The following is a 21,856-nucleotide window of genomic DNA, read 5'->3' on the forward strand; positions in this document are numbered from 1 at the left end:
GATTCAATGAAATGGTATTCATTCTTCATCTGCATCAGATTATCATACCAGGATTATGGCAAAACTATGTCTATAATCTGGTTGGAATCAGTGAACTACTTGCAGTGACGGTGCTGGCCATTGACAGTGTTATCAGTAACTATGCTGTAATGTATAGACTGTAGTTCTGTCTCCGTGAGAATTTTATCAGTGTGCAGATTTGAGTGTACGTTTATGAATATGGGCCAGATGTGGAAAGTATTCTGGTATGCCTTGCATTACCTTTTCTGTAAACTTCCTGTTGAACATCCTTTCAAGTTTTCCCTATAAAACTTGTGATTTAGGTGACTGTCAGAGTCCAAGGAAAAATTTTCTTCAAGGCACAAACTTTGAGAGTGCTTTTCTGTCTGAAGAGATGTATTGTAATTCTATGCAGTGTAAAACTAACGCCTACAGTGTCATTCATTCTGAAAATGCATATTTTTCACATAATAGACAAGGTGAAGAAGAATTTAAGAAAAGTATTTCAAGTGACACATTTTCAAAGAAATAATGATTAAAAGCATAATTTTTGTAATTAAGATTATCTCTGCTTCTCACAATACTTACTGTTTTAAATGTACAACAATTTTAACTGGGTATTTCCAAAGCTTTCCAGAGTGAACCTTAATGTGAAAATTTTCAATCTCTTTTAGGGTATTCTTGGTCCGTGATAGCCAAAGTAACCCCAAAACATTTGTATTGTCATTGAGTCATGGATTAAAAATAAAGCATTTTCAAATTGTACCCGTAAGTAAAATTTTCAATATACTGTTGTAAGCCAATACAGTCAAATAATTGTTATAGTTTGTAGTTGTTTTTTCGTCTTTTTTTTTTCCCTGCTGTACAGATGATAATAAACATAATACCTGATACCTGTATCGCTATGTTGCTATGAATCATAAATATTCTAAAGTTGAACATTTTCGAGCTTTGCCGTTTGATTTATTACAAAGCTTGACTAGTACTATGTAATCCTATGTTTTTGTTTACCTATAAATTGCCTTGAATAAATGCACAAATCTGTTGGAACTGGAATAGAAGCAACCATGATGGCATGAAAATTGTATTTTAATGAAAGTTATATTGTCTTTTATTCATCAGCTTAGGTGGACTGCCCATGACCTCTGCGTGTGTGTATCACTGAATCATCTGTTTAAAAGTTTCTCACTTTTATTTTGGGTCAAACACTTCTGTTTTCCTCTTTTCATGATTTATGCTATTGTGGTATATTCATGTCCTTGCCTTCTTCAGGGGGACGATTGTAACAAAAACCTGATATGTTTATTTAGTTCAGTTACATACAGGCAAGCTGAAATTTCCTAAATTGAAGTCATATTTTTATCAGTTTTCCTTGATGATATAATCCAATTCTACTGTCCGAATGGCTGGCTTTCCCAATCCTTTCCACTCCCTCCAAAGGAGGTTTATACAGTTTTCTTTACAGATTGCTTCTGTTGAGGAAAGAAACAGTTTAGCATTATCTATTTTAGCCACAGATGCTTGAGAGTAGAGAATACCTGTAGCTTTTTCTTCTATCTTGACGAGAACCTTTCTTCCAAGCCAAATAATACTTGAGCCTCTGTTTATTCCTATTGAAGTATCTGGGAGATTCTGCTGTTTCTCAGGAGAAATGTATGTAGTCGATTCACAGAATTTCTTTATTCCTTATCTAGGGCTTTAAAACAAACAAAACAAAAACAAAACTTTCCTGTAGAATAAGACTGAAACATTTTTGCATTATTTGTAATGTGAAAATGAGGGAATCAATGTCAGGTAAAAGAATTGTCCAGGACTTTTGCTTCATTAATTACAAGCATTGCAGGAGCCCTTCATCCAAAAGTGACAGCTATGCCCTAGTTCCTTTGTGAGCGTCAGCATATATTCAGTGATCAGAATCCCAGGTTTAAGATCTCTGTGTTTCTATTGACTGTGGTCGCTTCTTGTATTTACTTTAGGATAGCTGTCGTATGGTTTAGAAACCTTTCTGAACTCTGTACAAATACTGTATGACTCTGCTTCATTGGGATGTCGTGTAAGTCTCAAATTCAAGAGACCACTTTTTCTTATCAGGAAACAAACCCTTTTTTCTTTAAGAGCAGATGTGGCAGGAAGCTGCACTTGTCTTCAGTTTGCTATGGACCTGTATGATTCTTCTCTTCACTTAAAAAAAAAAAAAAAAAAAAAAAAAAAAGATCTGGTCAATTCTAGTGTTCTTTTGCAGATGCAAGCAGTGCATTTGAGGAATTAATTATACATGTGCCTGCTAAAACTTTGCTCTACTGATGTAGGACCTGTGGAGAAATGGGGAATCTGTTTTGACAGTCTACAGATCGTATCTCAGAGCTGAGGTCTGAAAGACCTGTATCACTTTAATGTAAAAATTGTCTGATTTTAAGGAAAATTTGATTGTTTTTGTAAAGCAATTTATCCCATGCTAGTTATTGGGGGGGGGGGGGGGGGTTAGGGGGTAGCTGGAGGGAGGCCGGAAATCTGCAACAAGTACAACTTAATCCAGAGGGAGAGAATGTGAGTATGGAAACTGTTATTTCTCCATATATATGCACGTTTCAATTCCTTTTTGTAAAGTAACTTCCAGTAGCCTTCAGTCCCTTATCCCCTTATGCCATGTCCAGTATGCTGACTTACTGCTTGCTTGGTTTTTACTAGAACAATACTCTTTAAGGAGTTCAGAAAAATATTTTTGAGGAAAAAAAAGTTATGCTTCTAGTTGCATATGATTTTCTAAATGAAGAATTCTAAGAACCGAGACTTTTTTTTGTGCTACTGCAGTAAGTTTATAGCATATTAGTTGGAGATCAAGGTTACTTTCTGGAACTTCAGATCTTACTGTTCTTCCAAAATCTTGCCTTTTTCCCTCCATGGGGAAGGAAAGATAAACTTTCCCCCTCAATGTTAATAAAGAAATAGCACTCCGGATTTTTTTTTTTTTTTAAAGTAAAAAAAAATGCAGTCTCTCAATGATTTTTCCCCCTTACATTTAGTTTACTTCAAGTTGAAAATGTCCCCAGCAGGGTGTACACCCTGCTAGATCGTTTCACCTACATTAATACATGTGTCGTGTTAACACTGGTAACGTACAAGTATTGGAGGTAGGTAGCAGGGAACTGAGTTTTAAAAGTTGGAAAGAAAATCTTTAGGAAACACTTGAGATCCCATACTGTGAAAATTAGAGAACTTGATATCTTAAATTTATTCTTCAATTTTAGTACATTAAGCTAATAGAAATCAATTTCACTGTCGTCTGTCCTGAAACTAGCTGTTCTTTAGTCCATGGGACTGAAGAATAATACATATACAGCTGTTTCTGGGACTGTCCTTTTCTCATAAATGCTCTCTCATTGCAGCCTTCCTAGCTTGCAGAAGATGTTAGGTTCCTGGGCAACATAACTGTAGTAGGAGCTTTTACTTTGCAAAACGCTGTTTACTTTCTTCAGAGAATTAGCAATCTGTCTGGTATTCACTTCAAGGTATGGGAATGACTTGGAGCAGGGAAAAAGCATAAAAATGAAGTCTGGTCAACAGAAGTCTGAATCCTCAACTCTTTCTTGTCTTCAGTGTGTTGGCAGGAAAATTGCATGCATAAACAAAGTTCAGTGGATGCTAATCCATTTCTTGTTTTTCTGATGGAACACAGGAGCTTACACATGCACACATTGATAATTCCTAAACTAGAAGTGTTTGACCTGGATTGACCAAAGTCTGAAAAAAAATTACAAACAACTTCCAGACATGGTAGAAAGGGAGGGGTAGAATAATCAGGAATCATAAGCAGTTCAACAGTTGCTTCAGATGAGGAATCTTAATTACAGGTAAGAGATAATTGCATCTTCTCCATTCCATGTACTAAGTAGGATAGTTGCATCTTTTCCTAGCACAGCATCTATTGCTCTGTGCTAGCACAATTTCAGGGTGTTCTATTCACTACTCTTTTGGTCTTGTAAAATATCTTTTTCTTTCCCCTCTTCTTTAAAAAAAATAAAATATTTTTTTACCCTCTTACCTATTTATATTAATACTCTTGTGCTGAAGCTTCTTGATATTGGATATACCAACAGAAGAGGAAACGCATTGAGAACAGTATGTAGTAGCAATGCAATACAGATTGTGCAAGAGCTAATGTTCAGTAATCTAGAACAGGTTGTTTTTCAAGGTATATTTTGGCATTTCTTCTTTTTCTCCTGTATCTATTCCGGCATGTGCATTTGGAGCAGCAGCAGTTCCTTCTCCTACACGACATATTACTACATCAAGCATGTTACTTTTGTGATAGACATTTCGTCCAGTACACCAATGCACTAGTGTGTAGCCACATTGCACCTTAAAAAATAAGTGATATAAAATGTAGAAGTTATACAGAATAGTGAGTTGAGCAAAAGGTGAAACCTATGAGTAAGTTGCAGCTTGTTTGTTGTCATTTTGTAAAAACTCCATATTTATATTAACTCTAGCTATCATTCCAGAGCAAAGTCATAAAATAAAGGAGTATTCTGTTACTTACTAAACTATTACTTCCTTTTAGGCATGTACCTGTCTTAGAGAGAAAGATAAAGAATACATGATTTTTGTTCTTTATTTTTGATCTTTTTATGTTTGATCAACTTATTTTCCCTTCTCTCCATAGTCATAGGATTATGAATACCTTGTTCTCCATGAAGATTTCTCAAACAAGTATTCTAATCATGAAGAAATACCATATCAAAAGAGGATTTGATGTTATTTTGTTTTTCCATTTTTACAGTTGGAAGATGATGGAAAGATATTTTATACCCTTGATGATGGTCAGACCAGATTTACTGATCTCATCCAGCTAGTGGAATTCTACCAACTTAATAAAGGAGTACTGCCTTGCAAGTTAAAACACTATTGCGCACGAATTGCTCTTTAACCAAAGCATCTGTTGTTTCATCAAAGGCAGAGGAAGATACTAGAATACTTTTTTCCCTCAAGGCAATTTCTATAGTAAGAAGTGAAAAAGCATTACATTGTAAAGATTCTAAGTTTTAGTTACCAAATTAAAAAAAAAAAAAAAATCTGTATAGGTAAGAATTTTGCATTGTGATTGTCAAAGCAAAATAACTATGTTTTAAAAAACGTTATTTCATATGTAATTCTTTAGTGTTGCCTGGACTCTTTTTCTTTTTTTTTCCCAACTGAAAACAATTTTTAAAAAAAATATTGTGCAACTTCTACAAAAATATAACTGATTGTTCTTGGGTTTAAAATGAACTTTGTCTTTCAAATGTTTCTCATAATTTCTGTTCATCACATGGAAGAATTACATTTACTGTGGTAAGGAGAGGCAGAACTGCACATTTTATTTGTAAATAAAATGAATAAATATTTTGCACTATATTTTTGAATGCTACTTTGACGATAATCATACAAAAAGTGAAAAATCATTAAAGCTGCTTGTAACTGATCCACTGTATTGAGTTGTGCAATTTCTGATGTTATACTTTAAAAGTTTTTTTTTTTTTCTAATCTAATGACTAGATTGACACCTTTACACAGAGCTGTGGGGTGTCACTTGGCTGTGATATGTATAAATATGCATAAAAGGTTCACCTACGTATGTGCACCTATAGCATACACCTACAGTCTCTAACACGTGCCCACACACAGACCTGTTAAGTGCTGTGGATTGTTTCAGAGCTGAGAAGGGAGTCAACTTCAGTGGCCCTTGAAATGAACAAATAAAGGTGAATCCAATGAACTTTACTCTTGCTGAAAAACTGGCTAGAGCCTATCTGCAGTTGGTTCTTGGCTTATTTTATTATTTATCACAGAGTGACACATTTCAGAATAGCTACCAGTTAACTAGTCTTTAGGGATTACAAAATATCTAACACTCCAACTATAAAGAGCTAGCTATTAAGGTAGAGTGAGAGAAATTTTGGACTGTGGCATTAAAAATACTTTTGGTATCTATTTTGAAAGAGGGATGATAGTGCTGCATTCTTGTACAAAGTCTTAAGTGAAATGGGGCTTGGAATGAAAGTTGTTTCCCTGTCCTGATGATTGCTGTTTCCCTTTGTTTGATCTTGTTATGAGGGTTCAGGACCTGGCCCTGAGGTAAAGGCTGTAATGGAAAGTAGTGGTTAGAGATGGTTCATCATGCTAAATATGGCCCCTCTGTCCTTTGATTGCTTTGATTCTCTGATTGTTAGACACACCAGCTGTTCTGCTGTTGGAACTGGTGGAGAATGAAGGCGAAAGAAGCCTGGCTGAAGGACTTTGTAAGATGGACCCAAGACACAGCATCACAAGTGCACGTAAGCTGACAAGGTTGCATAGATGGGTGCATTAGAATAGTATGGTAACTACAGCCTATAGTTTAGTTATTGTATGCCTGTGGAAGGCAATCATAATAACGTAATGCTGTGATACTTAATTTACTGACTTGATCCACACATCACTGACCTTTTCCTCTGGTATGCAAATACAGTTTTTAAAGCTCATTAAAAAAGCAACTCTTCATAACGTGTACCAAAGATGCAACATATGTGGTGTCTGAGCTCATTACATTAGAAATGCCTTGTAAAACTCTTCACAGTCTAATGAATTTAACTCTTAAACCTTGAATATAATTTCAAATTGTAATTACAAAAATTTAGTTTTAATTAAAGCCTCTTCAGATTTAGTTTAGCAATGGGATTATTTCTGAGGTCTTGTATTATTTCAGAGATTGTATAGAGTAAGGAGGAATTTTCTCCTCTGCATCCCTGTTTTTTAGATCATTTTCCAAGAAATGAATTGAGTTGTATACTCTAGTCTACTTGGAAATGTGAAAGCTTTGCCATCATTTCTACTTGTATTTGCTGCTATCATTGGTAGTGAAGCTAACCACTCAGTGAGTACCTTTTTACTTTTGGAAAGGTAAATGTGAGGAGTATGTCATGTACTGGAAGGACATCAGCCATCAAGAATCCTCACCTGTTTTTTCAGTTTTAATGAGTGAAATAGGAAGAAACAACATACACACAAAAACAAACAGACAAACAAAAACCCCCACCATCAAACAAAAAACATTTATAATGAAGTATTGCTTAATGAGCATGGGTTTTGGACATTTGAAAGGGTTTTTAACTGGCAAGTATTCAAAGCACTCTTGCTCTGTAAAGTGGTACTCCTGCATTTTGACAGTTCTTTGAATTAAAATATAAACTGAAATCTTGCTGAGAATAAAATACCTTTTTTTTTTTTTTTTTTTTTTTTTTTTTTTGAATCTGCATACATTTCCTGAACTGTTTGGTTGTTTATGACTATGCCCTAGAAAAACAAAACAGTTAAACCAATATAATCTTGGCTGGTGTGTAAATCACTTAACAGGCTACCTCTTCATTTCAGTATTACAGAAGGAAGAAATATGGAGGAAATAGTCTTAATTTCAAATAAGCAAACAAAACAATACACCACACCCCAGAAAAACCTCTTTGATATTTCAGACTACTTTAAAACATGCTAAATGGTACAGGTGGTTGATATATGGCTTAAAAGATCCTTGCTAGCAACTAGTATTTTCTTGTCAGAAAAATGGCGAGGTTTTTTATTATATCACACAAGATATGTTTGAACATAAAGTTCTTTAAGGGTGTAAGCAATGCTGTTTAAACAAAATTTTAGTATGTTACTGTGGCTTGTAATTAGTAATACTACACTTCAGTGCCCACCTTCACAAAGAAAATTGGCAAATCAGGAGTTGTTAACAGCTCAGGGAGAAAATCAGTACTATTTTGGGCAGACTGGTCTATCTGTCTCTTAACAGTTGCTTCTCTATAAAATATGGACAATTTTATATCTAGCTCATAAAGGATTTAAGAACTCTTTTTTTTTTTTTTTTTTTTTAATTGCAATTGATATTTGGAAAGGTTTATTTATTTATTTATTACGTAAGAAGGAGATATATTTTTACTTTTGGGAAGGTCAGAATCTATAGCCTTAAACTAATTGGGGAAAAATCAATGTCAAAGCAACCAAGTTTGAAAAACACTCCATATTTTCTTCTGATTTAAAATTTTAGGCTTCTGTGAGTATATCTGTGTAGTGCAGTACCAGGAAGAGATAAGCTTGACATGCAGAGATACCAGAAGCAGTGTAACTGCAAGCACGTCGTTTTATCTGGGGTAATTAGCCCTGCAGGGGTATGCTCTTCAAGATGTGAGCTAGTTTAGAGATTGCTCTGAAGTTTGCCATTGTATTTGTTGGCCATGCCCTTTGTGCCTTAGTTTCCAGTCAAAATCTTTTTGGCTCAAAGGAGATTAAGAGTTAATTCATTGGTGTTTCATAATACATATACATATACAGCCAGAATTAAGGTTACATTAAATGACATTTTTAAACTTCTGAATGTTTTAACATAACAATCTTATTAAGTCACTTAATGAATTTTTTGACATGTAGCGAGCCTTCAGTTCGTCAAACTAAATGTTTTGAGAGAGCTTTAACCCATTAAATAAAAGAGGATTACATATGTAACTAACTAGAAGTGTGGTCTTTCAATAATTGCATTTCTGTCAAATATTCTCTGTTACATTCTGGTTACACAGTTATAGCATTTTGTGCTACCCTGGGGGTAGAATTACTCTGTAGTGTAAATAGACTTGGGGCATTTAATTCTAAGATACAAACCAACTTATTTTAAGGGAATAGCTTTATAGCTTTTTTTTTTTTTTTTTTTTTTTGGTGCTATATTGTTTAGAAGGTAGTCATCTTCACCTAAATTAAAACTACTCAGCCACAAATTCCAAGTTTTAACTGTTTAATATACGTAGCTTGCAAATCGATCTAGCATTTATTAGTAAGTCTCATATAGTTTTTGTTATCTTTATCACTTTATTTTAAAAAGCAACCTATAATACAAATCAACGTGTAGTTTACATCAATTTTTATTTGGTTAGTAAAATAATTATTTTATTGCTGTTCGGATATTTGGAACTACTATTCTTTAGTACTGCAATGCATTTAATTTTTAATGTAAACTTTGTAGCCATAGATTTCACTGAAATCCTTGAATATGGGACATACCCCATTACTTGAACATACTCGCAAGCTTTCAGAGGTTAAACACTTATGGTCTATGCATAATCAATGTGTATGGTAGTGCAATTAATGTTAACTTTAATGAAATACATGAATATTTAAAACTTAATGAATCTGACTTTACAGCATGCTTTACAGCCCGGTTCACATACGTGAACAGTATTGACTGTTGGCCTCTGGATGTCAGCAGCGTATCACAAAATTCCTGTTGCCAGCCACTGTTTTCCTGCTACCTCCCAGAAATATCTGTGACTTGTGGTCTCTGCACACCTCTAGAACACCCAGTGCTTTTTCCTCTTATAAATTATTCACTTGCTCTGTACCAATTAGTTCTACCAGTTGCTAGGTTTGTTATCAAGTTAAGCTTCAAGACAAGAACCTGAACTCAATGAGTGATTAAAAATTTATTAGCAGAGATGATTAAATATGCAGATAGTCTGTGAAGCTTGTTCTTGAAACCATTATATTACCTTTTTAATACTAATGATTTGTATAATTAATTTTAAAAAAGCCTGAAAGTCTTTTAAAAAATCAGAGTAGGACATAAAAGGAAAGAGATTAAATGCAGAGGAGGCAGTGAACCTGAGTATTAAACCAGCTCATTCGCATGTATAGGCAATAAAGTGATTTCCTTACAGGGATAGTTTGTGTTATTTTTTTTTCCCCTATGCTAAGATGATTATTTTATTAATCTTTTAAGCAATTTGGGAAAATTCTACCCACTAGTGAGCTGCATTTTCAAAACAGAATTTTATTATGAACACTAAAAATACAGATTATTCCCCTAAACTTTATGGTAAAAAGCTAAACTGTGGTTTCCATGTGAAGTTGCAGCTTCCTCAACATTTAAGCATATGCTTGATTTAGGCACTCGTGTGAGCCCAGAGTTTCCATGGGAACCGCTCAGGTATGTTAAGGTGAGGCTGAAGGCACAGGGCCGCTGCCCTGGGAGCAGGCCCGAGAGGCAAGTTTGCCCGAGAGGGGCTGAACCTGGCGGTGAGAAGAGGCCGCTGCCTCTCAGCTGTGCCCAGGGCAGCAATCGGGCAGACTTGGGATAGGAGGCAGGTGGGACCTCCCAGAGTCCAGCTGAGGGAGAACTGGCCAACAGGCCAGCTGTGGAGGAGACAGGTCTGGGCTCAACTCCCACACAACAACAACAACAACAACAACAACAACAAAGACTTTATTTCCCAGTAAGGGAGTAGCTGGAGCAGAAAGGCGGCCCTGGCTTTTTGCTTTCCTGAGGGAAGCGAGCCCTAATGGTGGCACAAAGAAGCTGTGGTGAAGGAAGGCGTGCAGCTGGGCAGCCGTTGCCCTGAGGGAGCCCTGGGGCTGGCTCAAGCCAACACTGGAGGCCTTGTGAGACTTTCCAGAACATTCTCACATGTGGACACGAGCAATGTATTAGGTTGTAATGACCCTGTGAGAGGGAACAGGAGGTGACAAGAGCTGGTTACAGGCCAGGGACATGAGAGAAGCTGAATGGTGAGCTGCAGTCCCTCCAAACAGCAGGGGCAGGTAGGAGTAGCCCTGAGGGTTCAGTCCCATCCCCTGGAGATGGAGCGTGACCCTTATCTGAGGGGAAGGAGAGCAGAAGCCACATGTGGCTCACAGTTTTCTCCCTCTTTCCTCCCAGCTCCGTTTCTGTGCTGCCCAGTGCAGCCCTACCAAAGAACATTGCTGAGGGAGCTTGCTATGGATGAAGCTTGAATAAAGGTGAGGGCCTACCGCAGTATCTCCTGGGGGCCCCTCTTTCAGCAGACATGTGCAAAAGAGGTTTTGAGCAGCCCCTGTACCCTTTGCCTCCTGAAAAGGTTGGAGTGACCCATCAGCTGCTACTGATGAGCCCCAGGATCTGAGGTACTGGTGGTCATAAGAGCTAGTGAGCATGCCCATGTTACAGCTGTGTGCTCTGGGTGTGACTGGTGGTGTGTTTGGAGGAGGCATATGCATCAGAGTGAATTCGTCTCAAATGGTAAATGAAATTGTTTATACATGTATTTAGCTTAGGTTCATAGGCTTTAGTGTGTGTGGAAAGGCCTTTTTTTCTATTGTCTTTTATAAATTTGAGTCTCTTTATTTTCAAGTACTAAGTTGTGCTTACTGTTCTTCAAACTTGAATTATGGTATGTTTCTAGACCTGATTATAGTAGGTAGCAGAATTGGAGCAGAGCACTTTGTAGAATGAGACCCACAGAAGGTATTTGTATTGCTGTTGCCACTGAATTTGCACAGTTAGAATTTCACAGTGGGGGATGTGTCTAAGTAAAAATGATTGTTCTTTATCCAAAATACCATGCCTCTTAGGTGGTGTGAAAATAGACTGTGACCTAGGAGCTTCCTTAACAGACAGTAATCCTGGAGGCATTTCTCTAGTCCTGTGGGAGATGCATCAACCCAGGTGTACAGCTTTCTTTTCTTGCTTTTCTCCTTGCTCTGAGCTAAGTTGAAACATCACTTTTTACAAACGTATTTCAACTTCCCCTTCCATTGTACTAGCTGACTATTTGGGGAAAGAGAAGGGGCACAGTACAGCATTACTTAAAACAAGCATGATGGTATAAAAAACAGGGGATGTTGAATGAGGTGCTTCCAGTTCTGTTCCTGGTGGCTGAAACTGACTAAGTGAATGAGTTCTTATTCTCGTGTTCCTGATGTGTTCCCAAGGGGGATCAGAAGTTTGGATTTTGTTGTTGTTTATTAACACCAGCAGAAAATTTCTAATGTGAAAACAACAACAACAAAAAACTTGAAAGAGAATAAACTTTTAATTTGAAATCTTTTTACCATGCAAGAGGAAGCAGGTGGGAGAAAATACATGCACAGGTTTCACAGACTTTATTTATTTACCCCCAAAGCTTAATTTGTTAGAGAACTCTGCAATTGCCAAATCCATGGTGTGTGTTGATTGTTTGAGCTCTGGAACATAACTCATGGGAAAAAAAAATCTCTGATGATGGATGTGAGGTCAGCTATTCAAACTAAAATACTCTCTCCTCAGTTACATGGTATAGGGCTGTGGTGCTCAGACCATATGCATAGTTAGTTATTTTTAGACATTTGAGGAGAATGTAAAGGAGGTGATGTGTGTAGGAGGGTGGAAGGGTAAGGAAAGAATTTTAAAAGAGATATTAACACTTGGAACAACAATGGATAATAAGCCACTGGAGAGAATTTCTAGCCCATATGCCTAACATCCAAAGGGGTTCACTTCTGTACCAAATGATTAATGAAGTCCTCATTCCTTATATGATGCACAGCACACAAACAAACACATGCGTAATGCTATACATTTCAGTTTGCTCAAGATAATATGTGTGAGCGTTGGCAGGATCAGAGTCAAAGATGTCAAAAATAACTTTAAGGGCTTGTGGAAATTCACAAAGTGTAATAAGGTGAAACTTCACTTGGTGCTGAAGTGGAAACTGTAGCTAATATATTTAATGATGGGCTGTGGTCACGGAGTTCACTGTGACCGAACAATACCCATCTCTATTTTTGAGGTAAATGAAGAGAAGTGTATGAAGTTGAACTAAAAATTAGGGATGTCTTTCCTATTTAATGCTTGTACATTGATACTGTTATTTGCATTTTTTATTCTGTATTGGGGGGGGGAGGGGGATCAACATGCACACAACCACCCAAACAAAACTACCCAAAGCCTTCTTTATGAGCAAAGACTTGCAGTAGGAATCTATATTTGAAATGGCCTTGGCTTTGTGAAAATGTAAAATGCATGATACATTTGAAGAAAAATTTCCTCATTCCTTAGCACTGTAGAGTTGGGCACTAAAAAGAATTATCTGAGTAAGCTAATTGTTTCTGATTTTGTTAGTTCAAACGGTATCTGCCATACAGGTGGCCCTTAAAAGGGCCTCCCCATGGCAAAGATGCACAGCTGACTTGCATTACCCCTTTGATTAGGATAATGTGGCTGCAATAAATGGATTCTAGATTTTGTTGTATGATGAAGTGAAATTCTCCTTTGTCTGTGGAAATGTATTGCTTTATTTCAAAATGGAAGAAGCAGAAAACACATCTTAGCATGAACTTAGAAGCACAGGGAGGAGTGAATGTGCTTCTGTCATCAAGCTGATCAAAGGAGTTTCAGGAACTTAAACAATTAACATTCTTCTAGATTTTCAATCTTTTCCCTGTGTATGTAGCATTTTCCTAGACTTTTTTTTTTTTTTACAGGTTTATCTATTTCTCTTTAAATAATTGACCAATTAAATATTTCATCTTTCTATAACTTATTGTAAAGAAAAAAGGAAAACAATTGATATTTTATAACAAGAAAAGCGTTGTTCGTTTGCATTTTTTAGCAAGTTTTTGATGTAATCTGGAAGCAGTATAGGTTCTGTAACTGTAGTTAATGAATCAAGTGCTGGAGAACTTGGTACTATATGGATTAATGAACATGTACTGTTCAGGATGCTTTTACAGTTGTTATGCTCAGAAAAATGTATGTGATGTTATGCAGGCTCTTCAAAGAGAAGTGATGGTGGAGATATTCTGCTATACAAGGTTGTACAGACAAAGAAATTGGGCTTGAGGTAACAAAGCCTTGTAACACTTCCTTTACAGAGGAGTGGATTGCCTTTAGAGCATATCAGACCCTGTGGGTAGTTCAACAGAAGAAAAATAAATAGAGAGTAAGAGCTCCTGAAGAGAGGTATGATGATGAAGAGGTGTGAGGAAGCGAGCCCCAAGAGAGCATAGAGAACTATGGCAGTTTAGCCAAGTTGACCATGGCAGCTTCAACACTGAAAACCCCTAAGAACTAAAAGAATAAATGATAAGATAAAGTGGAAGTGAAGAGACAAGAGAGCAACAACTACTCCAGCTGTTTTGAGGAAAAAGTCTTAATCAGGTTGACCCATGATTATGAGGCTTTCTTGCAGGAATGTGTATGAATTTGAAAATTGTCAGAGTCAGTCACCTGCAGAGTCTCATGGAACAGTTCCGAGCTTGTATAGCACCTGTGTTTTTACTGAGTAACTCTGAATGCATCACTCAGCAGTCTGATGTTGCAGGCAAAGTTTCATTCTAAGAAGTGTATGTGTTTGACTCTAATCTTGTGCCTTGCCTAACAAGCATCAGCATAAGTTGGAGACAGGTGCAGAGATGGTGAGACAGACAGAAGTGGACAGAGGCATGGTATGAGCCAGAACTATGGGGAGTGACCTAAGATGGGGTGACTAGCAGGACATCTTATTTCTCTTTCGCAATGTAGCACTGTTTGGTGATTGTATGTAGTTGTAGCTAAAATGTTGTTGTCTTGTAGTTTTTTCTAGGTTGTTGTTTATTATGTTGAAGATAAGTATCTACTGTACCTTGAAAGTTTCATTGGAAGTTTCTTGAAGTTTTGAAGTAGTTGAATGCACTATGAAGTTTTAAACTAAACTGTGCTATGATCTCTCTGCTGAAAAGTAGTGCAGTTTAAGAAAGATACAACAAAAAGTAGAAAGGTGGAAACCAGATACATAAGCATGTTAACTTTTAATAAAAAGAAATCATTCCAGGAGACCTCATTAAGCCAGGACGATATTCTAAAAGTGAATATACATGTTGACAGCTACACCCATAAATTTGAAAACTGCAAACATGTTCAGCATAAAAGCCATTTTCGAAAAAAGCTGTTGCTCTGCCCTTGTACTAATTTAAGAATTGTTCTTTCATTCTGATTTTTATAGTTTGTCTTCACATATATAACTGGGACAGTTTAAAAAATACTTTAAAGAATCTTTCATGATGTCACAAACTTCATAATGCAGATGATTATTTTTAAAAATACATGCATTACACAATGATTTGAGGTATCAAATAAGCTCAATAAACCATTCGTTCATTTTTTAAAGAAATAAAATGACCTGTCTTTAGAATGTACTGTATTTTTGCAAGGAACCTCTGTTTCCCAGGAGTAGAGATGTTGGTTTAAATATCTTGACTGCAGCATTAGTCTTAGGGAAGAGGTTCTCTTGTTCTATTAATGCTGCCTGAACATACAAAATCTTCAATGTGAGCATGAGATCTCAGACAGTCTCTTCTTTCAGTATATTTCTGTCAGTATATTCAAGGTGCGTGCATATTTAAGTTGGCTTCAGCAAAACAGGGACTGACACTAGCACAGTTTGGAGAAGTGTAGCTGGTACAGAAAGACCGAGTACTCTGCTTGTGCAGACAGACTCCAAGGAAGAATGAGATACGACCAGTTGTGACCTCAGGTTTGTTTTTTCATTGCTGTGGGAGGAAGGAGGAGGAAAGATTCGCTTGGTCCGCTCTGTGTAGGTGGAGAGAAGATGATATTCAGAAGCTAGGAGAATTTTAAATGAAGATCAGTAATGAGAAGCCCCACCACAAACAATATGGGAAGATAGCGAAAAGTCTTCAGGTGACTGAGAGGAACTGAGCAGGGGCAAAACCTTGGGTTGGAATAGTTCTCTGGCAGTATGAAACATGAAATATGATTTTGTTTTGTTTTCTTTGAGTAAGATATTGTTTTTTGTTTACCATTCATACCCAGATTGTACATACACTATCTGTTTACTTATATCTTGTCATATTTAGCAGGGAGCTCCTAGGTTTTTCCACAGTCCTACTTTACATTTGCTTGAGAAGAGATTGTATTTCATGCTTAAATGTTTGTTACCATAGCTCTTCTGATGAATGGCTGATGCCATGTTGTCTTCCCTACTAAGAGACAATTATGAAAATAACCTTGAATTAAAATATTTTTCATAGAAAATATGTTCCTCTGACTTCCTTACTGAGTGGTGATGTAGTAAAGAATGGGAGAGAGAAAGAATTGTTAATGGAGGGAGCTTTGAGATGAATCAGTAACTTGCCAGTAAAAGCAGAAGTTATGATAAAGATTTTGATACGTTCACTGAACTCTACTAGTGTAGCAGTTCAAAACTTTTGATAGGTAGACACTGTTTGCTTTGGTAATAAATGGAAGACCGAGGTAGAACTATAAGGTAAATCCGCAAGGAGTCGCATTAATACATGTGTGTTCAAATATTGATAAGATTGTGTTTAAGACCTTGTCTTAACAGCCAGAAGTACAGCTCTGCTGCTGAAGGCTTGTGAGGCACCTTGCACAGCTGAATTGAAATCTGCACAGAGGAAAGTTGTAAAAGCTACGGAGTTCCCAGACAAAACTGACAAAGAATCTTTCTAATGAGATTAATTGCTGACATAATTGTGCTGTTTCTGGCCTCTTTCAATCTAAATGAACATAAGCTCCTTAAACAGGCTTTTTATTAGTGAATATTAGTGGAACCATCTGGTAAAGGAGAATCTGTGCAAAGTCCTACTTTATTTCTAATTAGTGGTCTCAAACAGATTTTCATCTCTCTGATAATATGTGTATGTTATTTGAGGGTAGTAGGAAGAGGAGTAAGAATAAATTTCTTATCTAAATCAAGTGTGCTAGTCAGCAGCCGTTCTCTGTCAGTCCCAAGGCATTTATGCTTCCTGTGTATTGAATTAGATTCCTGCTTCAGTTTTACATTTTGTAACACATTCTGCTCTGGTATCTTTGCCGTAAGCAGGGGCAGGGAAACAACTCCCAATAGAAGTACATAAAAATACAATTTCTTTTTTAGGTGACAAATAATATTAAAAACAACTTATATGAATCCTTTGGTTTAGATACATATGTCTAGGAGATGCTTTATATAGTAGAAACCCAAGAAAATTGTGAGACTTGAGTAGTAGTGGCTTTGGCATGTTCTCTACAGCTGCAGCTTCCAAGATCATATAATAACATACACCATGGACTTCCAACAGCGAATCTTGCCTGTAACTTTTCAAGGTTTTTGAGCTTGGAATAGAGCCAGTAACAGACCCATTAAGGGTGACCAGCAGTTTAGGAAAAATGTTTTGTGACAGGGAAAGGACTAGAGTGATGCTATATGAGGATTAAAAAACACTGACATCTAGGAAGAGAGAAAACAACAGACTACAGTCTGTATTGTAAGAGCAATTTCCTTGCTCTGGCATGAACACTTGTATATTGCCCAGCATGTGCATTGAAAAACATCTTTAGGAGAAGGAAGAATAAAGGCTTGTTATATGATGCTGCTGAATATGGAGTAAATACAGTGATGAAAAATCTCTCTTGTGTAAGAATTTCAGTTTTCCTCTGTTAACTGAACGGCATTAGAGTTTTCTGCAGAGAGAGGTAACAAAGAGCAAGAGGTAAGGGCACATAGAACCATGTGTGTGTGGGGGAACCCAAAAAACCTAGGTATCCGTTACTGAAGGTGTCTTCCAGTTCTTGAGATCTGCCAATTTACTTGCTGTTGATCCCCCGAGACAGAAAGAAAAGAATTGTGCTTGTGTGATACATAGGGTTCAAGGAAGGAGGTGTGTTTTGGGTTGTCTGCTTTTTATTGAACATCATCTAGTGTCAAGGTGGTGTATCCAAAATATTACTGGTGTCCCACAGGCGATGTTCTGAAGTATAACCTATATACCGTGTACATCCTAACAGTCATCAGCAATGCACCAAATATATCAATGTGCTGCTAGTATCTCTAATGGCAGTCAGTTGTGGCTATTCCTACATATAGATAACTTTTTTTTTTTTTTTTTTTTTTTTTTTTTTTTTTTTAATGCCAAAACATCTTATCCTTTGGGTAAGCATCCACATTCTGTTTTTATGCCAGGTAAAGGAGATATCAGTCAAATAAGTAAACAGTGATTTATACCTGGGCTAGCAGATTTTTAAATTATGCGTTATACCTAGAAGAATACCTTTTCATTTAATGTTGTTTTTGTGCAACACAAGCTGCATTTGCACTGAAGAAGAAAATAGATAGAACTGGGCAACTGAGCAAATATGACCATATGGCAGCATATCGTAGTATATTCTTCCACATTATGATGTGGCAGCAATAACAGTAAGACTCCCATGTTATAAACTAGCTTCTATATCTAGGTATTTTTCTTAATGATGATTTAAAAAATCACCCAGAAAAACTCACAGTATTAATTTCACAGTGTAGTCAAAACTACACTGTAAGTACGGTTCCTTGTTAAACCTCCTCCTCCTGTCAGGGTACTTACCTTCTTCCATTCCTGAATACGTTGGCCTGTAACAGGAGGCATGGGAGGGTCTATTTGCATTATTTGAAGGCCAACATTTCTTTTTGGTCTGTCAGAGCACTTCATCTTCATGGGCTGCGTCTGGTCAGTTCTTAATTAGTTGTTACTCAACCGTCAACTGTTTCCAGCCCAATTTGGTCCCATTTATACACTTCCACTACATCTCAGGGAAAGTTTTGATTCTTGTTATGTGGAAGGATTTTTTTGTTTTCAAACATGCTGTCTGATATGTTTACCAGTTGCTGTCTGTAGATGTTTGCAAGTGACAAGCAGTGAGCATGGTCACCTTTACCTCACTATTTCATTAGACGTGGGCATAACTCTCCTCTGCTGGGAAAGAGAAACTAGGCAAGTTGGACTCTTTGTTTTGGAATTTTTTATATACCTGATTATATATTATTTATATATTATTTCTGTATACCTGATCCTACTTATTGTGCTTTTCCCAACTCTCTGCTTTCCTTGAATGATGTTATCAGAGCTGTGCTTAGCGTGGAAGATCTGGGTATGTTTGGATTTACAAAGTCTTTTGTTCTCCCTTTCCTTCTTTGTGGTTCTTAATGCTCTATTTGCTTTTCTGACCTCTACTGAGTGTTGAGCTGACTTTTCTAGAGCAGTAATATCTAACTGGTGGCTCATCACTGCATGTGTGTGTTTCAGGTTATTTTTTTTCCATCGTGTTGAATTTAATGACACTTTTCTATCTATTTTTTTTTTTATCTACTCTGGAAGCAATATGAGAGTTGATGTGGTCCTTCCTGGTGTGTTATCGGATGTTGTTCTCAATGTTGTCCAATGAAACTTGAAGAATGTGTTTTAGAACAGAAAACAAAATTTGGGATTACATTGTTCTGAAAAAGTCTGGTGAGGTAGTAAAGATAAAACACTGCTGGACAACAAAGAGAACGGAAATTAAAGAGGATTTATTGGAGACAGTTGGCTGGGCTGGCTTTCTAAATGAAGAAAGGTACTGATCCTGAAAAGAAAGGTACTGATCCTGAAAAGAATGGCTGACAAATCTAGGACATCAATGAAGAAAGCAAGAGTGGCATGAATGAAACTGTGTGGCTGGAAGGAAGGTGGAGCATGAGATGGCTTGGTTACCAAACAGTTTCAAAGTAGAAACTTTTTTTTTCTTAATTTAGTTCATGAAATCATTTGTGTACACTTTTCCAAATGATCTGTAAATGAAACTTCTAAAAATTGCCATTTCTAACTATTGCAAACTGCCGGTTTGAATGGGCTGCGAAGATATCTTTCCATCCGCTCCACTTCCCCTGCCACTTTCTGTTAAGATTGGATCCTGATGGATAGCATCATTTTGTCACATTGTGGCACTTTATAAATAACATAATGCAGTGATGTACAGTGCATTGACAATTGCAGTTTTAGTAGCTATTGGGAAAGCTAAAAATGAACATTTTCCATAATCTAGATCATTTATTCAGGCTGTCGGGTTTTCTGCACATCTCCAGTATGTATTCCCATAAGATATTAAAAAAGATGTATATGTTTTTATCATATTGTGTATACACTTTAGTAGGTGTAAAATAAGTTTACATTTCAAATGCATTTGTGCTGCTATCAGAGAAAAGCAAAACAAAATAAATTGATGCCAGGGGAAATGTCAGGCATGTAACACAGATTTGTTAAATAAACATTACTGTGTGGCATTAGCTAATGTTATTACTTTGTGTCCCTAGTGGCTCTTTTTTTGATTATCTGCATTTCTAAAGACTGTGCACATTTCATACACACTAAGAACAGAGCACACGAGTTCTGCTTACATGAAGGGCCTTGCAAAAACTTAATTTTTTTTTTTTTTTCTGTTTACAACTCTGTTAAAACATGCTTACATTTTGGGTGTAGAAGAGATAATGGGAAGAAATATATTTATATATATATTAATTTAAACTGTATGGAAACTATGTGTAGGGGTAGGAAACAGCACAACAAATAGACTTTCAGGGATTTTAACACACAGAAAAGTATACTTTTCCTGAATATCTTTTACCAAGGAAACCAAAATAAAAGTCTAAATCAGAATTTGTTTAAAAGTGCTGGAGAAAGGATGGCATAGTCTTGCTTACAACTGTGGAAGATTATTTTATAACTTCCACTCAATATTTTACAGGTAAATGTTTCTAGGAGCACTGCTGAAGCCAACATACAGCACAGATAATGTTCATACATAGTGTAAACTTGGGAAGCCTTATGAAGTCTTTTTTAGATGGAAAATGTTTCTCTTGCTCTCTTCCCTCTCCTCTGTCCCTCATCCCTTCTGTTTTCCTTTCCTCCCTCTGAGACCACTTTGTACCCAAGTGTGGAGACTGGGGTTGCTTGTAGTGCCCCTGCATGACCGACTTGCATGAGCTGGACTTGTTAGCAATGAGTCACAGCAAAGCTAGCTAGGTGCTGGTCTGTTTACATGCTGCTAGTATTAAATTGGGCAATGGATGTATTTTTATTTAAAGAGTATAGAGCTAATATTCAGGGTTTGCATAATCAGCATATTTCAAGCAAGTCTGATGCAGAAAAGTGACTGGGGTAAAAAAGAGTATCAAAGCCGAATGTTGTAACCATCTGTTCAATTTATTTCATATACCATGTTGCTGGTCTTAGTCCAAGTCCAAATTGACTTGTATTTGTGCTACAGCTGACATCAGCTGGCCTTTTGGCTGCTGGGGGGGGGGGGGGGGAGGAGGCAAGAGAACTGATCTCGAGCATGACTGAGATGGGCTGACTGGAGTTTTTAGAGGGGAAAACTTGCACTGGCGTTCACTTCTCCAGAAAGACAACTTAACTTGAAATCAAAATAGTATGTTGGGCACATGTTTAGTTGTCAGTACTTGTTTAATAGAGAAAGAGAAATTTTTTATTTAAGAAATAATGTTGATTTCTGTCTTGGCAAATCAATCTAGTATATCCTGCAGAATGAATCTTTACTCTGACTTAATGAAACCAATATTAGAAGTTACAAAAACGAGAAAGAGAATGCTGTTAATCTCTGGTGGTGAACAAGAAGATAAAACCTGAGTTTCAGGGAATTTTTTTTGTGTGAGTGTGATGAGGACTATTTGTATTCACGGTCTGACTTACTTTCCCTTCATCAGACTTGGTCTTCTAGCTAGTCTTGCTCTCTCCTTGTGGCAAGAGGGCTGACAAGGTGTTATTATCTCCTCTTACTCTTTGCTCTTGACTTTCTGATCATTGCACTGTTTCCTGTAATTTCAAAATATCTTGGATGGGTACAAACCAAACAGCAGTCTCTCCAGTTTCCTTTCTAGTGCTGCCAAACATTAGGAATTCCATGCTACCAAGAAAATGGTTTGTCTCAGGTCTGAATGCTTCAGCTTCTGGTATATCCAGACCAAATATATTTTGAGGATTTTGACTGCCAAGATATGGCAATGGTCACTTAAGTATGTGCAAACGCCTTGTAGTTTTGTCAGGATAGGTGTGGCCTTCATGTAGGTTAGAGTGACTTGTTTTCCCCCATTTCATATTTAATTTCCAAAGTATAGAAGGATGGGAGCACTCCAATTACATCATTAAGGACTTTTGTCAGGAGAAATGTTGTCTAAGATAAGTGTGTTTCCTGTCTCCCCCGGTACCTTGTGTTACAAGACAATCAAGCGAGAAATGATCACTCTGGAAAAAT

General features: G+C 36.9%; 1 protein-coding gene across 2 annotated transcripts in view; it reads left to right on the top strand.

Moving 5' to 3' along the window:
• Positions 1–5,400, top strand: part of GRB14 (growth factor receptor bound protein 14) — a 64,516-nt gene extending 59,116 nt beyond the window's left edge. Inside the window, exons 13-14 of one of the 2 annotated variants that reach the window (XM_082763048.1) lie at positions 675–768; positions 4,781–5,400. In XM_082763048.1, coding sequence (XP_082619174.1) covers positions 675–768; positions 4,781–4,927 — 241 coding nt within the window. In that variant the 3' untranslated portion in view covers positions 4,928–5,400. Of the gene's footprint in view, positions 1–674; positions 769–4,663 lie in introns of both variants that reach the window. The other variant, XM_082763049.1, reaches the window with a different exon arrangement.
• The last annotated feature ends 16,456 nt before the right edge of the window (positions 5,401–21,856 follow it).

The sequence above is a fragment of the Aythya marila genome, assembly GCF_965140915.1.
Source record: "Aythya marila genome assembly, chromosome: 6".
Lineage (NCBI taxonomy): Eukaryota > Metazoa > Chordata > Aves > Anseriformes > Anatidae > Aythya > Aythya marila.